General features: G+C 41.6%; 2 protein-coding genes across 2 annotated transcripts in view; one reads left to right on the forward strand and one right to left on the reverse strand.

Moving 5' to 3' along the window:
* The window catches only part of LOC145409221 (protein turtle homolog A-like), a 264,912-nt gene extending 263,698 nt beyond the window's left edge, over positions 1 to 1,214 (forward strand). Inside the window, exons 16-17 of the mRNA XM_080279705.1 lie at positions 250 to 329; positions 1,188 to 1,214. Of these exons, the coding sequence (XP_080135831.1) occupies positions 250 to 329; positions 1,188 to 1,214 (107 nt within the window). The remainder of the gene's footprint in view (positions 1 to 249; positions 330 to 1,187) is intronic.
* Positions 1,215 to 13,349: 12,135 nt separating this feature from the next.
* LOC145409222 (uncharacterized) lies at positions 13,350 to 17,374 on the reverse strand. The gene is made up of 2 exons (XM_080279706.1): positions 16,900 to 17,374; positions 13,350 to 13,396 (listed from the first exon to the last, which is right to left on the reverse strand). Exons 1-2 carry the CDS (start codon positions 17,372 to 17,374, stop codon positions 13,350 to 13,352), a joined length of 522 nt encoding a protein of 173 aa, XP_080135832.1.
* Positions 17,375 to 18,157: the final 783 nt, after the last annotated feature.

Below are 18,157 nucleotides of genomic sequence, written 5' to 3' on the forward strand. Positions count from 1 at the left end.
CGATTTTATCTACTTTTGGAAAGACTTTTCAATCTAGAGGGGTTTGGTACAGCCTTCTTTAATCCCCTCACTACTGGAGGACTCTTTTCCGATCTGAATACAATCGTCTGATAGCAGCAACAGCCAAAGAAATAAAGTCACCGGATTCAATAGGTTAATAACCCTCATGGAGTCGATAGACATTAATCTAAGCCTTCTTCTTCTTCCCCCCACACTATCCCCGTCCCCCATATCCCTCCCCCCCCCAAGCAGCGGAGCTCCTGCAGCCCCAGATCTTCCCCGAGGTTATTTCAGCACGAGTCCCGCCACCTCCGTACACTCGTAACCAGGTAGGTCCCCTCGGTGTCCTCCCCGTGCCCACCCCCCTCCCCTGCAACAACTCCCTCCTTTGCCACTATCTCTCCCCTAGCATCTCTCCCCGCCTCTACCTCCATCCCCTCCCCCGCCATTCCTCCCCACCTCTCTGTCCAATCCCTCCCCCGCCATCCCTCCCCCGCCATCCCTCCCCCGCCATCCCTCCCCACTTCAAGTTCCATCCCCTCCCCACCTTTGCCTTTACGCCTTCCCTTGCCGCCTTCCCCTCCCTGCCATCAACCCCTCCCCTGCCTTCACCCCTTCCCTGACGCCTCTCCCTCTCTGTCACCTCTCCACTTCCCTCCCATGCCACCCATCCCCTCCCCTGCCACCACCCTTGCCCCACCAGCACCCCTCGCCTGCCACCTCTCCTCCCACGTCACAACACCTTCCCTGCTGCCACTCCTCCCCCGCCGTATCATGTCGTACCTCTTCCCCTCCCCTTCCTCACCGCGCCCCTTGTTCACTGTACCATCCCATACTGCTGTCCCTCAGCTTTTCCCGTCCTTATAATATACCTGTCCCATCTTTTCCCTCCCTCTTCGTGCCTCTTCTTTCCTTCGCAGGGAAAGAAAAGGCTAATGAAGGTTTTGCAAGGAAAATGACTGTTAACTTCTCTAAAAATAACAAGTTTTGGGAATGGAGATGCAAATATTGGGGGGTTGATGTGGGAAAATTTGAGTTATACATGAACTATGTGTTTCTTGTGAGGAATAGAAGTTTTTGGAAAAGTAGCTTTGGTGTTGTGTGTGATGGAATGTTCAGTGTTAAGCTTACGTCTACGTTTAGAGACCACTGATAAGTATCGCATGTGTACATCGTTTCACCTGAAGGCAGCTATCCGTGTGTCGCTGTTTTAAGCCACTTACTCGCTCAATCCTTTTGCCTGTAGGTTGTACACGTAGGACCTCACCACTTCTTGCTAGCCTGCCTCTTGGCACTCTTCATTACCCAATCGCAACTTCAGCCAGCCATCTTCCTCTCTCATTTTGACATGCACAAACCATATCAGCCTTCCGGTTTGCATCATCTCTCTAGTAAATCTTATGACAAATCTCTCTCGGTTCTGTCATTCATTAAGTGGTCCCTAAAATCATTCTTTTTCTGTGTGGCCAGGATCGAGAATCAAACGAGTTATTTTGGCTACGTGGTAAAACCTGATTCGTCTTGGCAGTCCTTCCAAGATGCTCATATACTGTACTGTACAGGTGTTCTGGTTTAATACTGATGAATGGTTTTGCCAGTATACAACGCCCCATAACTCGTACATGTATTATTTTTATAAAATGGAGGACTGTAAGTTTGAAAGAATATTGTCGTTGTGCCTTGACATATTATGAAGAATGTATTTTGATACGAATAATACTCTGATGGTCACTTGGCAATAAAACTCTTATCATTTTCATGAGCTTAGAATCAGGATGCCTGCACTACCCATGAAATCAGTGATGGACTAAATGTCCTTAGGAGCAATGTGTACAGCAACAGTCTTTTTTTTTACTGGAAGGGGAGGGACTGTCTGCATAGACTGAACAGTCTATTTCCCAAGGTTCAACAGTCGTCCTCCGTGCACGAGATGGTGACATACATCTTCACATGTCGTTGTTTTGATATTAGTACTTGCCGTCCATGCTGAAGACGTGTTAGGGCTTTCTCATTCAGGACTAGTGTTGAAGTAAGACTAGTAAAGTGCGCTTTGTGAGCGCGTGACGAGCGAGCGAGCGTTTGTACATACGCATATCATCATAATTTCATCTTGGTGTAAACTTTCGACATTTCTGGTGAGGTTGTTGAACAGTAGCAGAAGAATAATTGAGATAAAATATTTACCTTCTCACGTTTTCTCTCTCACATTTTCTCTCTGGATGTGCATATAGCGAGGCGCTGTGGCATTTATCACACGCACAGTGTTCATTTCTTTGCTCCCGACTTGCTGTGTCAACGAACTGCGCCGGTAAACGCTTGGCTATTGATCATATTATAAAACTCAGTAATGGGGCGATTACCCTTGCTGATTTCATCCCCTAAACATAGAAAAAGCGTTCATGTAAAATTATGAGCGTAATATCCGATATATAACTGTTAGAATTCATGCAAGAAAACAGTGATTCAACAAGAAATCTTTAAATCGATTTCATAGCGGAGCATATTAATTGAAGCCCTCTGTACATTCCCTTGGAAAGTTGGAATTTCAAGGGGTTTCGTTGGTATCATGTGTAAATATATAGTTAAAAACAAAATTTATTGAATGTATCTACTTCCTGCTCAAAGGAATGTCTTCTCTATCACACACAGTAGAAAAGTTATTAGTCTCTGAAAACCATCTCGGCCGGGCCGTGTCATGTTGGACCAGGCCAGGTTGTGTCGGGCTGCTCATTTCTTAGCTGAACGTAAACATCGCCTCGCTCGCTTGTACTCAAGGGTGTCTTGTGACATGTCGGTTGGTTATAAAGAAGAGCAGTTAAGACTGTTCTCTGCCCTGGCCGGGATCGTTCTTAAGACCTCACAGTCAGCAAGTGGTCAAATTTGGAGTAAATTTAACAAGGCTGTAAGATCAGCAAAGTAAAATTGGAACGTTGCAATAGTACATTTCCTCTTGCCTGACGAAGGTTCGTAACCCTCTTTCAATCTAGTCAGACTAGGTCAGTTTGACCGCTAACCAAGGAGACTCATTCTCACCTGACAACTAAAGTTTATCGAATTTCATGCAACCACAACTAAGAATTCAGGTTGTGCGAGTGGCCCAGGCCCATTAGGTAAAAACATTCTGACTATAGCTATCTTGTAATACTCAACTCCAGAGGCGATTATCAGATCCGGGTCCAGCTGATCTCAGTCTGCCACATTATCACCGATCCAAGTTCGGGGACACTTGTTTCCTGATGACGGAACCTTTATCCTATCCCCGGGATGTAAGGACAAGTTCATTTGCCAGTTCGGCAAGGGGTAGTACAACCGAGACGTACTTCCGACCAAGTTATACCTCACCCCACAGCGTTGCCCATCAGTGTAATAACTGAAACGAAACTTAACAAATTACTTAGAGACGAGAATCAAACCCGGTCCCACGTAAATCTGTAACGCTACTACGAAGCCAAGAAGAGCAGGCCTAGTTCTTTTTCTCACCAGCTACACTGGGTTAAATATAGCTCATTATAATCCGATAAGTTAGAAAAGCTGTGTTAGCAAGATAGTCAAGTCAAGTTTGTTCATGCTGGAAGAGGAGTTAGCAGTCCCCTGAAAAAAAAAAAAAAAAAAAAAAGTGGAAAAATGATCATAGCAAATTTATTGCTAATATTTCAGGAATGAAAATAGTGGTCATCTCGCCTGGTGTTTCATTGACTTTTGAAGACACAACGCAGCGATAAAAAAACTCGCCTTCACTAGAGGCAGCTGTGCTTGCTGTATGGGCATTAGATTGCTTCGTTACTGCAGTCTGATGAACATTAGTGTTCTCCTCTGAAAACTTCAGGAGGCGCTCGCTAAAATCTGAATAATACTTTCCCGATGGTTTCAGGGATCAGATTTATGAATTTTTGCCTCATATAACCCTGAGATTTGCCAAAATTTACAATATATGTCTGTCCTCCATTCATGCAGTGCTTATTGAAGTCATGGTTACCCTCACAATCAAAAGTTCACCCACAGCGTCTTTGCCAACCATTGGGATTAAAGATGTTACGTGAAATGTTTATGGATGGTAATATAAAGCACACAACAAAGAGCATGAAAAGTAAGGTTACTCTCAAGCCTTTGGGGAGGAATGGGAGATACGGAAACCAGGATTCGATACTGACAGGGGATCGGTGAACCATAACTCGTAATAGTACAGTACATGAACATTGCACAGTAGTTTCACCACGGGCAAATTATGCACATATGCAGTGTTTCCCCTCACACCAGTACTTGTGCCAGGTGATTTAACTTCCTCACTCCCAAGCATACAGATAATTTTTTAAGCAATAATTTTTCTGGTGTGTAGATGTGGGTTGGAAGGAGAGAGAGGGGGTCTAGTTGTTAAAACGTCCAGTTGGGGTGACGGGCTTGTATAGGTTCGATCCCCAGGTGAGGACTGGAGGTTTTCAGTCATGTAATGCCATCAAGGAAAGTAAGATAATCATTTACATTTATGTGTACTTGGCTACAGAAACCTAGCCTTGGATCCTATATACTCGTACCTCAGCGGCGGTAAAATGGGATTGGCTATTAACGTTTTGAGATTTACTAGAAGATCCTCTAACTTTGACCAGGGTTTTATGAGAAATAGCTCCTGGACTTGTACTGTACATAGGTGACTAGATGAAGCACTCTGTTATCTCTGCTTCATTTCAGCCATATGACTGAATTTTCACTTGAAATAGCTTGCCAGAGCGCTTTCATAAGCATAGTAACCTTTCTCTCTATTATTATCCTACGTACTATCCTTATTTCGACCCAGGTAACTTGAGAAAGAATATATAAATATTTTTTTATGCTGCTGATAGAAGACTCAGATAGGAAACAGCCATCTATTTAGTGCTGAGCCGGAGGTTTTCCTAGCATGTACAAAACAACCAAATGCGCATGTGTAGGTCGATCTCCTGCCTTTAGCTGCTGGTTGGGGGCGCCCATGGTAGTTTCTTGTATCCCAGGAAACATTTTACAACGCTGGGTGTTAACCATATAACCAAATAGGCGCCTGGTGTTTTAAAGGATTAAGATGCTCCAACCGGATGTGGTTTATATAATTACATGCAAAGTTTGGTTTAAATTTATTACTCACATAATGCCACTTGAGGCCCTGCTATGTTACTTCACTAAGTAGCCTAACCCCTGCCCTGTACGCACCTGATGTGGCAATAAGAAACTGGATTATGGACATGCGGTTTTTATATTAATAGGATATCTTTTTACTCTTTCCAGACTACTCCTTCCCGCAACCCCCTACCCCTGCCAGACTCTCTTCCTTCCCACCATTAACCTAAAAGACCAGACTTTGAAGACATGGTTGATGATTTCTTTTGTAAATAATCACAATATTTTTTGAGTGTTCCCCAAGATACATCAAAGAGCAACCTACCAGCCCTGCTCCTGCCGGGACTAGTAAAGTAAAGATGGTGTTTGTGTCAGATAAATACAACTTACAACTTGAATATGTTTGTTGGGTATACCACGCTCTTAAGGCATAGTTTGCTGCTTGCTCACGCTTGGTTCAAACGGGAGTATAGGAAGCAGCATAACTATCACAGAGGCCTACTAACCTTTTCCATCCACCGTCTGTCTGCTAAGCACACGTTCAATAGTTCACCGACGTCACACAACACCCAGTTCTCACGGTTAGTCTTTGAAATGCATTCGCTCCGCTTGGACGAAACACATTTGTTTTTTCACATCAAACGTCACACCACATTATTCACGAATCCGTTTGTCCGTATTTCCCTCCCTGTCACTTCGCAGACGTTTCTTAGGTAATTACCCGTCCCCGTCCCGGAGGGGCTCGGTTTGTCTGTTCGTTTGTTTGACGTCTGTCTGTCTGTCTGTTTGTTTACTAACAACTTTACGCTAAAACTACTGGTGCGAGTTTGACTAAAAATACAGGGATGATGGGGAATGACCTTCTGATCACCTGAATAAATTTTGGGCCAAATTGGGCTACGACCCAGGATGTAGGCTCGAAAAATGTAAAAAAAAGACTGGGACGGGTAAAAATCTTTTTTTTTTTCCGCCATAACTCCTTTCAATTTCGTCTTATCGACATGAAACCAAAACCTAAAGGTGCATATTTCAAATCTGCATCCTATAACATGCCTCATTACATCAGGGGGGGTCACCCCCCAGTTAGCGGTAGGGGGCCAGTGTCAGGTGGGTCGAGCCTAAATTTCAAATGGGCATTAAATCATCAATTTTCATCCGATTTCCTCCAAATTTGGTATGTGACATTTTTGACTAGATATCTTGTGTTTATACGTCAGCACTAAAATGACTGCCGAGCACGAATTTGCTGTGCCTTGGCACCGTTTCTTGTTAAATTTGTTTTAACAGCTCTCACTCTTCATATATTTTTCTCAAACATCGTCCGTGCTTCACTACTGCACGTTAGTTTGGAAGTAATTTACATTCATGCAATATTTTCATCACTCCCCTGCTTATATTCCTATTTTCGACACCTTTTTTGACGTCCCTGCCACTTGCCTTCATAAAAACACCTCCACTAACGCCATAACATAGGATCTGAATACGTTATCGCTGCCTTGTCTCAGTGGAGATGGTGAGTACTCTACCACGTGAGTTTCAACATAGCAAAGATCCGTAACTCCTTTCAGCCTACTTCATGTCCACTTGTAGCCAAGCATATATAGTAGGAGTTATATGCCTAAATAACCAAGGAGACTCGTTCATGTCTCATAAGAAAGGCACACTGATTAACATGCAACCACGACTTAGTTTACATAATTATGATTGACATGTGAGTGTTGCTGAGGTCCATCCTTCTGTTGTTATGTCGCAGGATTAATGAACCTCGGGGACAGGCCCCTTAACCTATGGCCACAGTCGGTAATTAAGCCACTCATGGTCCATCTTTAGCATTATATTGCAGTAAACGACAGACGCCATTAGACCCAGAACGTTAACAGTAATATAATTAAACCTCTGATATCGGGACAACTCCTGTACTGTAATCCGGCTGATGCCAAGCGATTTCATTCAGCTGAGAATGCCCTAAGAACCTTAGTGTTAGCTCCTTCAGTGCAGTGATGTATTATATATTTGCTACATCTTTTTTTTTATTAAACTTAGGGAAGGCATCTTATAGTGAAGCGATTAATGAATGTTTTGTCTACCCTCTCCACTTCGGAAGTACCTTCAAACTCTTATGAAATCGTCTTGGGATAGCATGAATAAAACAAAAAAATACGTTATCGGTATGAAGGGGTAAGTACAATATCATAAATCACTATCAGTCTGCATTGCTGCCTGATAGCAAAGGACCTCCACTACTTGCCTGACTAAATCAAATGGGTGTCCATCATCATCATCATCATCATCATCATCGTCATCCTCTTTTCTACTTACATGGAATGGAAGGGATCGAGAAACAGGAACAGATTTTCAAAAAGTGTAGAAAGAGCCATCAACAAAGTCCCCAGCAAAAATAAGCCGCACATCCATCTCATTTTTTTCTTCGAATTTCTTGACTATGCCTCATAGGTCAAACGAACCATCCGGTCATCAAAACATTTAAGCACTCCACTGTGCATCCGGGGACAAGAGTTTGCCTAATGTTTCGCCTCTTCTGTCATTTACTCCCTCGGTTAGTGAACATACTTCAGCTGAGAGAGACTTAATATGTTTCTGCCCATGGACGATTCTCTCTGATGTGGTGTGTCAAGGAGAAAACTGATGGACATGTCCTAAGTGTGAAGTAGATGCATTACAATATAGTGGGCGAACTCTTATCCCAGACTGTACCATAAGATCTGAAAGTTTGTGTCCGCACCTGCCGTAATAGTGCTGGCTTCCTCTGTCACCATGAACACAGCCCGAGCACCGGCTGTTCATTCACTTTTTGAAGGCGAGATAAGCACCGCTAACCTATGCCTCATTAACCAACCACAGGCTTTGCATACTTCAACAAAAAGTTCTTTGCTATATTGTATGTTACTCAGTTTCTGTTGCAAGTGCTAACAAGCTTCCCACTTATCAAGTGCCTTTCTAACTGTAGCCATCATTTATATCAACTGTAATCATGCGCTGAAAAAAGGTTTTGAATATGCATATTCAGGAGTCAGACTGTATTATGTAGCCAACTTAGGCGTCCTAAAATCTGTAGGCCTATGTATTTTTGAAGCCTACCATCAAAAAGTATCTTAAACAGAGACTATCTGCAATATCAAAAATAAAATTAAATACGCCATCCGGCTGAAGTGGTTAAACACCGCCCTGCCAAACCAAACTCCTTTTCCTGTCATCTCTGGATGAGCAACGGGAGTACCATCCAGAACCACAGTCAGCAATAATGATGGCCAGAGCAGAACCTAAATTTGCCACATACTCCCTACCCGCCCTGCATGAACATAAAGGTCGAATTCGAAGTAACTTTGGAGACTTCATAGTACCTACTCATTAACGATATATACTGTACATTACGCGTCAGTATCTTCGGGTATGTGGGATGCAAGTTATGTCAAAATTAAAAGTATGATTATGAGATTTTTAAGATGTAGTTATCCAAAGTACGTCGCTAAGAAAAAGTGCTATGAAACCTGCTATGCCACCTGCGGTACAGCTGTCAGATCAACAAGCCCTGGGTGGGACTCAGCCAGTGGGTATAAGAGTTTCAGCCCTCGCAAAGATTTTCAGTGATTTGAAAGATTTATTGAGGAGAATCCCGAGCAATTAAATTCACGGTATGAGGTACTTTATATAGTAGTAATTCCAGCAATGCAATACAGGGTATTTGGGGGAACAGAGTATTTGATATCTCACTTCATAAATAGATGAAATATGTTATACTTTTCAGATAATACTGTCACAGAAATGTTATGTACCTTCTGCTTGGTACATGGTAATTAAGTACATTATTGAAAAAATAAAATTTAAAATCTAAAAACGTTAACACATACTAAAAATACTATAGTACTATAGTACAGTGTAGGTGGATATATTTTGCAAGATACTCGGTTCACAGGACATATGTAGCTGCATTTGTAGGCACCTACATATAACTTGAACGAAAAGTAGGTCAAACAATAAGCATGGAAAGATATACTGTGTAGTCAGTGCAAAATACACTGATATGAAGAATAGGTTACCTTAATTGGACAGAGATCTATATACTAAAGATCCACTCTGTTAGGCCTAATTATTCGTCTGCCTCTCCTTGAGGCTAAAACCGGTCATCATCATCATTATATCATCATCATCATCATCATCATCATCATCATCATCATCATCATCATTATCATTGTCATCATCATCCAAACTTCCGTTCCCACCGAAGGACGCAGTGAGGTAGGGTCCAGAGAGAAGGAAACAGTCAAGGTACAAGTAGAAACTAACATTGAGTCTGCGCGGTTATACGGCCACACTCTCATTCACTCGCTATTCACGCCCCTTTACTCCCCTTAAATTCTGACTCCACTCCACAGGCATAAGCGTCAACATTTAACGTGCTTCACATTGCCTACCATTATTGGGCCAGCAGACGGGTCTGTTGGGCAGGCAGATCTGGGTTGAGCAACAACAACAACAACAACATTACCTACCAACTGAAGTTTATCGGACATGCATCACACCGGAGTAAGAAAGGGGGAGGGAGGGTGCTAAACCGTTGTTATACACGTAGTCGTTAAAATTTCCTCATGCAATCCTCTCGCAGCCATCACACTCAGACTTCTGTTTCGTATCAAGGCCTTCATAGCACCAGATACCTTCCTTCCCTGTGCTACACAGCTTCCTAAAGCAGGTTTTGGTAATACTACTTCATCCTCTGCATTTGCATTTTTGTGTGACATAACCTCAGCCATGATGATATCTATAACGTTTACAGTATTTCTTAACTTAAATAGTTGCGTTTAGAGATGACCCTTCTCAGACAAAAAATAATTGGGTTGAAGTGTTTTCCTATTCCCCATTTTTTTTTTTTTTCCGTCTCTAAAGAAGAAGAATTTTAGGACGTAGTAATATTCACTTTTAAAAGTATTCGAACTGCTTAGTGTTTAAGTTAATCTGCACCATCACTGGATTTAATAATCATTTTTCTTTGTAACTCAACATCAAAACTTTGTCATTACTCTCTTACCTTTGTAACTCGGGAGTAAACAGCATTTTGACACTGTACATTTTTCCCTCAAATTTCAGTACATTGTGTACTACGAAATTAGGACCATACTTGCATGAAAAGTCTATTAATAACAGTCATTCAATCGTAGCATAATAGACAAAATAATGGAATTTACTGGGAACCTTGCCCTTACATACATCCACAGTGGGTCAAGCTATTAAATGTATCTGATACATTACTAACCCATCGTGACTGAAGTGCATTATTTGGATCATCATGCATGCTTCTTAGATTTGTACATCATATATATCAGTTTATGACTCCCTGACATGATTATATACCAGTAAGCAGTTATTCTCTGACTAATTATTGTAACCACTAGTTTTTGTGTCTGTCTCATCATATACATACATTGTGCTATGCACCTACCAACCTGCAGGACGTTTTTTACGAAGTTTCTGTAGAAACTTTCATTGGCCTTAGGTCCTCAGAGCCTCAAAGTTCGCAAACATATGTGACAGTTGGTGACAGCTTTTTTTTTTTTTTTTTTAATTCAATCTGAATATTGACTGAGAGATGTAGTTGCTTTGCTTTAGTTTACGTACTGAATGGGGCCTTTCTGGACTGTTTTACATATTTAAGTATAGCTTGCCCTTTTTAAAGCTCCTACTGTAGCTGAATCCGACTCCCACATATTGCAAGTGTCAGCAGCTTCCAGCTACGAGTATTTATTGTCAGAAGTGGAGGTATGAGATTGTCACGATGCAAGAAAGCGGTTACTTTGGTCTGCTTGTATTAACATTTGCAGTCCATATATTGCAATGTCCACACCCCCATTCAAAGCATTTCCCAGTTCGGTGGGTAATTCAGGTAGTACAGTGGCATTATTAGTATTAGTATATAAAAGAACATATAATCTAGGATCAATTTCAGCATCATCATCGCTTAGGTGTTTCTGTATGTCTCTGTTTAGTTGATCAAGGCCTTTGTTGTAACTACTAATAATTTACTCAGAATACTTTTACTACATCACAAGGAACAGTCGTGACAGTTTTTTACCCTGCCTGACCTTTACACTACTGTATATAGAAAATAATCTGATACACGTCAATCTACAATGATACATTACTTTGTATATTATTTCTGTTCTTCCGCCGTAACTGCGACTCTCTCTCTCTCTCTCTCTCTCTCTCTCTCTCTCTCTCTCTCTCTCTCTCTCTCACGGTTTGATTCTGACATTGTTTTTTATTACATACCGACCAGTTCGCGTACCTAACTACACTCCTTTTACACTAACTTGGCCAAAATTTGCCATCTCTCCCTCCTGAATTCATAATTACAGCAAGACATTAGCACAGGAATATGATGCACTTTGGAAAAGATGCAGTCATAGCATTGTCTTTCTTTCTCCTCGAAGCTACTTAAAATTAGCTGTAAATTAATGAATATCTGGGCCAAGTCAAGGTGAAAGAACTATAGCTCGTCTGAATTTGCTGTGGTAGCAGTAGTAAGCCAGGGGAAATAGTCTACCCCACCCGTTTGCTTACCTAACACCTCACCGTTAAGAGACTGGATTTTTTTTTTTTTTTAGATTCTTTAGTGCCCATTTAACACAAGGATCAAAACCTCTGTGGAACGTTGTCGTCGACAGTTAACCAGGAATGGGTACATGAGATCAAAAGGATGCACTGACTCACATGTGGGACAAAAGTTGTCGTATTGGTTTCACTCACAAACACAGTAAAGAGACAAGTCACTGCATGAGGTAAATTTTTGAATATCTGTGAACAATTACTGTAGAAAAACAGATATAAACCATAATACTTATTCAAGAGTATCCTTTTAAAAATGTGCCAGTGAATTAAAATGAGAAAATATGGACAGTGGGAGCGAATGTCTCCCTCAGATCATCAAGATTTGTAATAAAGTAGGCACACAAAGCAAAGAAGAATAGGCCAAGGAGTCTAAAAACGGCAATAATGGAGCAGCTGTCGATGTGATGCAGGAACAGAGTTAACCATGAGAGCGTTACAGAGCCGGAAGGGTTCGATTGTGGCCAGTTGTCTAGTAACTTTCCTCGTGGAACGATACCCAGGGAGTAGGCGACCAACGGCCACAAACAGCGTCGGATGAGGATGAGGTGCTTGTAACAGATATCTCACACCTCACGGTAGTTATCATCGTGCTGGATGGTGACGCAGGTGGGTCGTTCAGTATCAGTACACAGGTCTAGGTCCTCCCTGGCTCCCTATCAAAGGATTCACCCGACAATCACTTCGAATACAAGGAGGCAACAGGCAGGGAGGGGAAGGTTGCGGAAGCTCGAGCATGATCAGCCTGGTCATGCCGGGTGTGACCAACACTGGCTGGAATACAGACAAAAGACAGATCAAGGACATAGGCCTGACGAAGATGGCTTTCTTCCCGATGAAAGTCTTTCAGTAGAGATCCATTATCATTATCCCCTGGCACATCAAAACGGCCCATTGCATCATTTACACCACCTGTATCAATCCATCATTCAGATCAGCCGTCTTAAACGTGAAAACAGTCCTTTTCGAATTATTAACTATGTTTCTTTTTACGAGTTACTTATTATGTTAGTATGATCAGTACACCCCCTCGTAATTATCATTCCCGATAATTATTACAGAAATGATCAAGATATGACTTTACGCACTTTTAGTGTTAATTGCATGACTGGTTAATTAAAGCACCATTTAGACATATGGGTCTTTATTTTCTTCAGCTTAACATTTTGCACTGTACAGGGCTCCTTCAAACACTGCATGAAGTCATCTCTGCCTGATGAATCCCTGAACAGTGAACAGGGCAAGATGTTACTCTTGGGAAAAGAAAGGTCCTTACCTGTAAATTGTGCTTTAATTAACCAATTTCTCAGAATTACTAGCTCCAATAGCAATTGCATAACTGTTCTGGCCAGTATGTGTGTTCCACTAGTACAGGTCTCTAATAATGTTTTACTTATTGTTGCAGCCGGCAGCTCTGAGGGAGCCGCGACCGCCACCCCTGGTCGCCACCACCACCACAGTTCCCATCGGGGCGGGCCGACCCCTCCACCAGAGGGAGCCCAGTCCCATCCATCTCCCACATCACGAGAGCTTTGTGTAGGACCCACACCCACCCACACTCCTGCGCCCACACCTACGCAGGAAACAAATTCCATTACTACTAATGGACTTTTCGGAGCAGGATGACTGACTGATCTGGATCATTCTTCAGGAGGATCAGTAGCAGCACAGGGATCACCCTCCGTACCTGAAAATTCAGTGAACTCTGATAAACAGTGATCTTAAACAGAGCAACAGAAATTTAGGGTCTCTGTTAATGTTGCTTGTGATATTGTTGTGAGAGACTGAACAATATGCGACGCTGTATTTACTCACCAATTTAAGAAAATTTATAAGGTACGGTTTTATCAGTAAATGTGTAATTGACTGAAAAGGTTTTGGCATTCCAATAAACACATTTCATATGCTTAGCACAAGATGTGAATGAGAATATGTTGAATATGACTGTAGGTATAACTAACAACACACCACCACCACATCGACTCATCTCATGGTCCTATCGCCGCCATCAGTACCACACCAACAACGACCATCCGATCACCAAGTCAGCAACCTATTATTCCCCCACTACCATAGCTATAGCCACTTCTCATACGTGGTCCACTTCTTTTATACCATCATCATCAAATCCCCCCTGATTTAGGTCACAACATCGGTAACCACCATCGGTAAGTACCATGAAAACAACCATCACCCCTGATATCCACCCGCCACACATCAGTCACATATTCATTACTCATGAGTCGCATTCACCAGAGTTTGATTATCACAACCTGTAATCACAACCACCAGTGAGCAACAACAGTTACCATCACATAACACAGTAGAATACAGTATCTCTAAAATACACAATATATATATATATATATATATATATATATATATATATATATATATATATATATATATATATATATATATATATACAGTATATTGTGTCAAGAAATCGATTTACAAATGAAGTGACTGAACCAACTGTGTGTGGACGCGAAATACCATAACAATTTTTTTATGGTTTGTTGATACTGAGAGTGTCCTTGGTAAAGACATGACAAGATGTGTAAATTACTCTCGACTCCACCACCACAATCCTAGTCGGAGGTGGCAGAGTTCTGTATGCGGTGATGACTGATTTTATCATATAAACGTTTGAGAGATGTATTATATTATATGCTGTATATGGGACGCACTGAAGTCGTCCACCTCCCTCAAAGTGCTCACCAATAGCTAGACGCGCAACGATAGTGCTGTCCCCAGTGTCTTCATTCAGTGTCACTTCAGTGTTTATTTTGAAGGGAATACGGTCACGGGAGACAAACCTATCATCACTATGTTTACACTTGGTCAGTTGGTCTCAGGAGAAGCATTTCGGTGTCACTCAGTTGGGAGAAAATAACAACTGTGAATGTATTATTCATATGAATTTTTATATGTGTGTGTGTGTCAAACCTAAGTGTCATTTTATCCTGGATTGTTCATATATTATGATGTTGGGGATCCAGATGAGAAACACGAAGTGTGGCGCTTGAAGGATCCCTGACCTTCACACCTCAGGCTGACTTTACTTATAATGTTTCGTGTTTCTTTTACTATAACCAACAAAAATCGAAGATGGAATACACAAGTGGACTCTTCTTACATGAAAAGATTATGATTATAACTGTCGATCAGAAGCTGCTTCACAGGACCTATAGTGGATGGATTAATGCTATAGCATCACGCTGTCATCAAAATCCTGGTTCATCAAGCTCCAGTGAATTACCATATTATAATTAAGTTTCTGTGGCACATGATGGTGTTGTACAAGTATGTCAGAGGAAAGCACTTAATTGCATTAACCCCTTGAATTCGGTTACGTCCTTTTTATTTTTTTTCTTTATTCTTGCTACCTCCGTCTATTTATTCAGCTTAAGAAAGCAAGAGGCTAACTAAGGCTATATCTGACCCCAGCAACTCGAAAACTGTGGCGCAAGGTAAATGAAATGGTCTGGAGATAGCAAGAGCAAAATAAAAAGCATGCCTCATCGGACTTAATGGTTTGTTACAACTACTACTCTCGGCCTTAATTTAATGAAGACCTGAAGATTAAGAGGCGGTATTTTAGTTTTTTTTTTTTTTTATTGGTTGAGGACGGTGATGATCATTTATTTTTAATGTTGTAATTATTATTATTATTATTATTATTATTATTAAGAGAATACTGTGGAGCTGAGAAATCACACGAAAGTGCAGCTTCTGCTCTCCCTCTACCCCTAAAGTAAAGTTGTTGTGGACCCTATCTCATCTGAACGTCAACCCAGTGGTCTGCAGGCTGAAGGTACAGTCACATGCTAAAGTCTTGTCGCCTCTCCTGCTTCACTTGGGAGAGTGAGATTCATAGATCCGATGATGAGACTTGTTAATAGAGAGCATTTTCCTGTCATCAGATGGCGCGTTACGGTGTGAGGTATGACAGGTGGGGGAGAGGAGGGGATATAGGGTTGCGGGGGGGAGGGTATAGTGCGGAGACTCGGGAGGGAGTAGGATATTGTGGAATGCATGCTTCTTTCTTTCATCAAGTAAACAGTGTGACAGCAACCATTTTTGTAACAGTCACCGCTAATCCAAGTCACATCATAATTTATATTTTCGTATTCATAATTAGTGCTTCCATGGTATATATAATTAAAGTTATTTCCTTATCGATGATGTGCTGTCACAAGACCAACACCAATGTTAGTTTTCCCTAAGCAGTATCTGTCTTGACATCATTAAATCTACTGTAGTATAAGCTGTCAGTTCTTAAAAATGAACACCGGTTAACAGAAGTAGTGTAACGGACGTCTGTATATTTTGAGTGTATTCACCAGTGGCATCGTAAGGAAATATAGGCTTTACATTGCTGTCGCAAATTTTACTTGGATTTTAACAGGTGTCCATTGTAGAGTGGTTATTTATCTTCATTTCAGTTACTGGGTATATTATGGATATATTAGTAAATATTATAAATATATTCCTATGGTAAGAAAGGTATAATTAATATCAAGCTTATACTGTTACCTTTATTTATTCTGAATATCATATTACATTCTGTAAAAAAGGCATAAGGTAACTGTAGTTAACTGTAGGCTACTGAAACAAAACCAGTTTGGCGTCTAACAGAAATACCACTTGGCATGCATAATATCCTAATAACTAACTGTAACATCAATCCATTTGTGGAGAATTTATACATTATCTTCAATGAGATGTCCAGCCACCATTTGCGTCAACAACTTCGCGTAACCGTTTAAGCATGTCCTTCACAAGATTCCTACGTATACTAGGGAGACGACGTATCAATTCCCACACCTCGTGGGCTTTCGTCTCAATAGCACGACACGTTCGTTGCTCTCCAAGGTTCCAGTCGCGAACCATAACTGCCCATAAATTTTCGATAGGGTTGAGGTCACACCCTTTTGCTGGCCAGTTCAATACCTCAATTTCCGGATGCTACTCCAACCACCGTTTAACAACCGTGTTGGTATGGATGGGGCTGCTGTCATGCACCAGCACGATAGGGTGTGAACCAGCCACGCATCTCACTGTGGGTACTAGAACACTTTTCGGAATGATGACGTAATCAGACTCTGTGAATATGCAATCCAGTTTTACTAGCTCCCCTGGACCGTGTGTCCACATCCATCCCCAGAAATTTACACCCACTCTTACCTATTTCCTGAATATGCTGTTCATGATATCTGGTGTTTCGTGGTCTCCAACGGTGCCGTGCTCGTGCTTCCACTAATGTGAAATACTTTTCATCTGTGAAGATAACATTTTCCCAAAATGATTCTTCAGCTGGTAGATATTGTAAGGCAAAGCCAAGACGACCTTCCTTGTGTTGCTGCGCTAATTTTTCTTTACGGGACAGGGTATAGCAGTGAATCTTCGCTCCGTGGACCCGCCGTAATAATGAGGAAGGGTGGCAACGGAACTGCAGGTCACGACCGAGCTGGGCTACCCATGCTAATGGTTGATTTTGCAATGTCCTGATGAGAAGAGCATCCTGCTGATATGTGGTTACCCGCAGCCTTCCAGATCGCGGTTCGGTGTGCAGGGAACCCTCTTCCTGGTATCGCTTGATCCACCGTTGAACGGTCCGTTGTGACACGCCTGTAGTACGCGGTATATCGTTCGTCGCCATTCCGCCCTCCCACAAGCCGATAATATGACCTCGTTCAGCGACAACCTCCACTGCATTAGCTCTTCCTGTAGCCATACCTTGGAACGAACAATGTAATAACCTCATTTGCAGTGTTTGAGATTACATGATTTCCTAACTCAACCTCATTTGCAGTGTTTGAGATTACATGATTCCCTAACTCAACAATTGGGCAAATAAACTATCAATGATGTAAAGGCCTGATATGTATGCCTTTCGGTAAAAATGATATTAAGAAAGAATAATATACAATGTGTAGGAACTTATATAATCATATATGTATTACAAATCAACAAAATAATTATCATGATATATGGTAAAGGATACTATAGTGTCAAAGCATTATAAACAGTTGCATCTCAGGTCTTACCTGTTATGGTGCTGGGATATCATTGGGTTGGGTTAGTTTTGTTCCTGCTCACAATACCTCGTGCAACCCGGAGGGCATTTCATGGTCATGAGCAAATCCATCATCGTCAGCTAGCACAGTGGTGATTCATTGGCTGTTTCACGGAGAGTTCATACTGGTATATGGCCCGTTATTGGTTACCTACTAATACCTTGGATCGACTTATCACTACATTACGTATAGCACAGTCTTTGTAAGAATGTAAGATGCATAACATGATATTTTGACAGACGGACAGACAGGACTGTTTGTTGTTTCGGATTTCATTTCTGTGTAGATTTCACTCCAGGAACAATGCCTAGGCCTATATTGTTTTAGTTTTGATGTTTTATTTTCGAGATAATATTATCGCATGT

This window comes from Coenobita brevimanus, chromosome 80 (genome assembly GCF_032717465.1).
Source record: "Coenobita brevimanus isolate Jiangsu-jjx chromosome 80, ASM3271746v2, whole genome shotgun sequence".
In the NCBI taxonomy this organism is placed as follows: domain Eukaryota; kingdom Metazoa; phylum Arthropoda; class Malacostraca; order Decapoda; family Coenobitidae; genus Coenobita; species Coenobita brevimanus.

What these genes read in the sequence shown, in the direction of transcription:
- LOC145409222 (XM_080279706.1), bottom strand. Translation starts at nt 17,374, where the DNA reads ATGGCGACGAACGATATACCGCGTACTACAGGCGTGTCACAACGGACC. An exon ending in ACAGCATATTCAGGAAATAG is followed by an intron (nt 13,397 to 16,899) that starts GTAAGAGTGGGT and finishes CTGAATTTTCAG; the next exon opens with GTACGGAGGGTGATCCCTGT.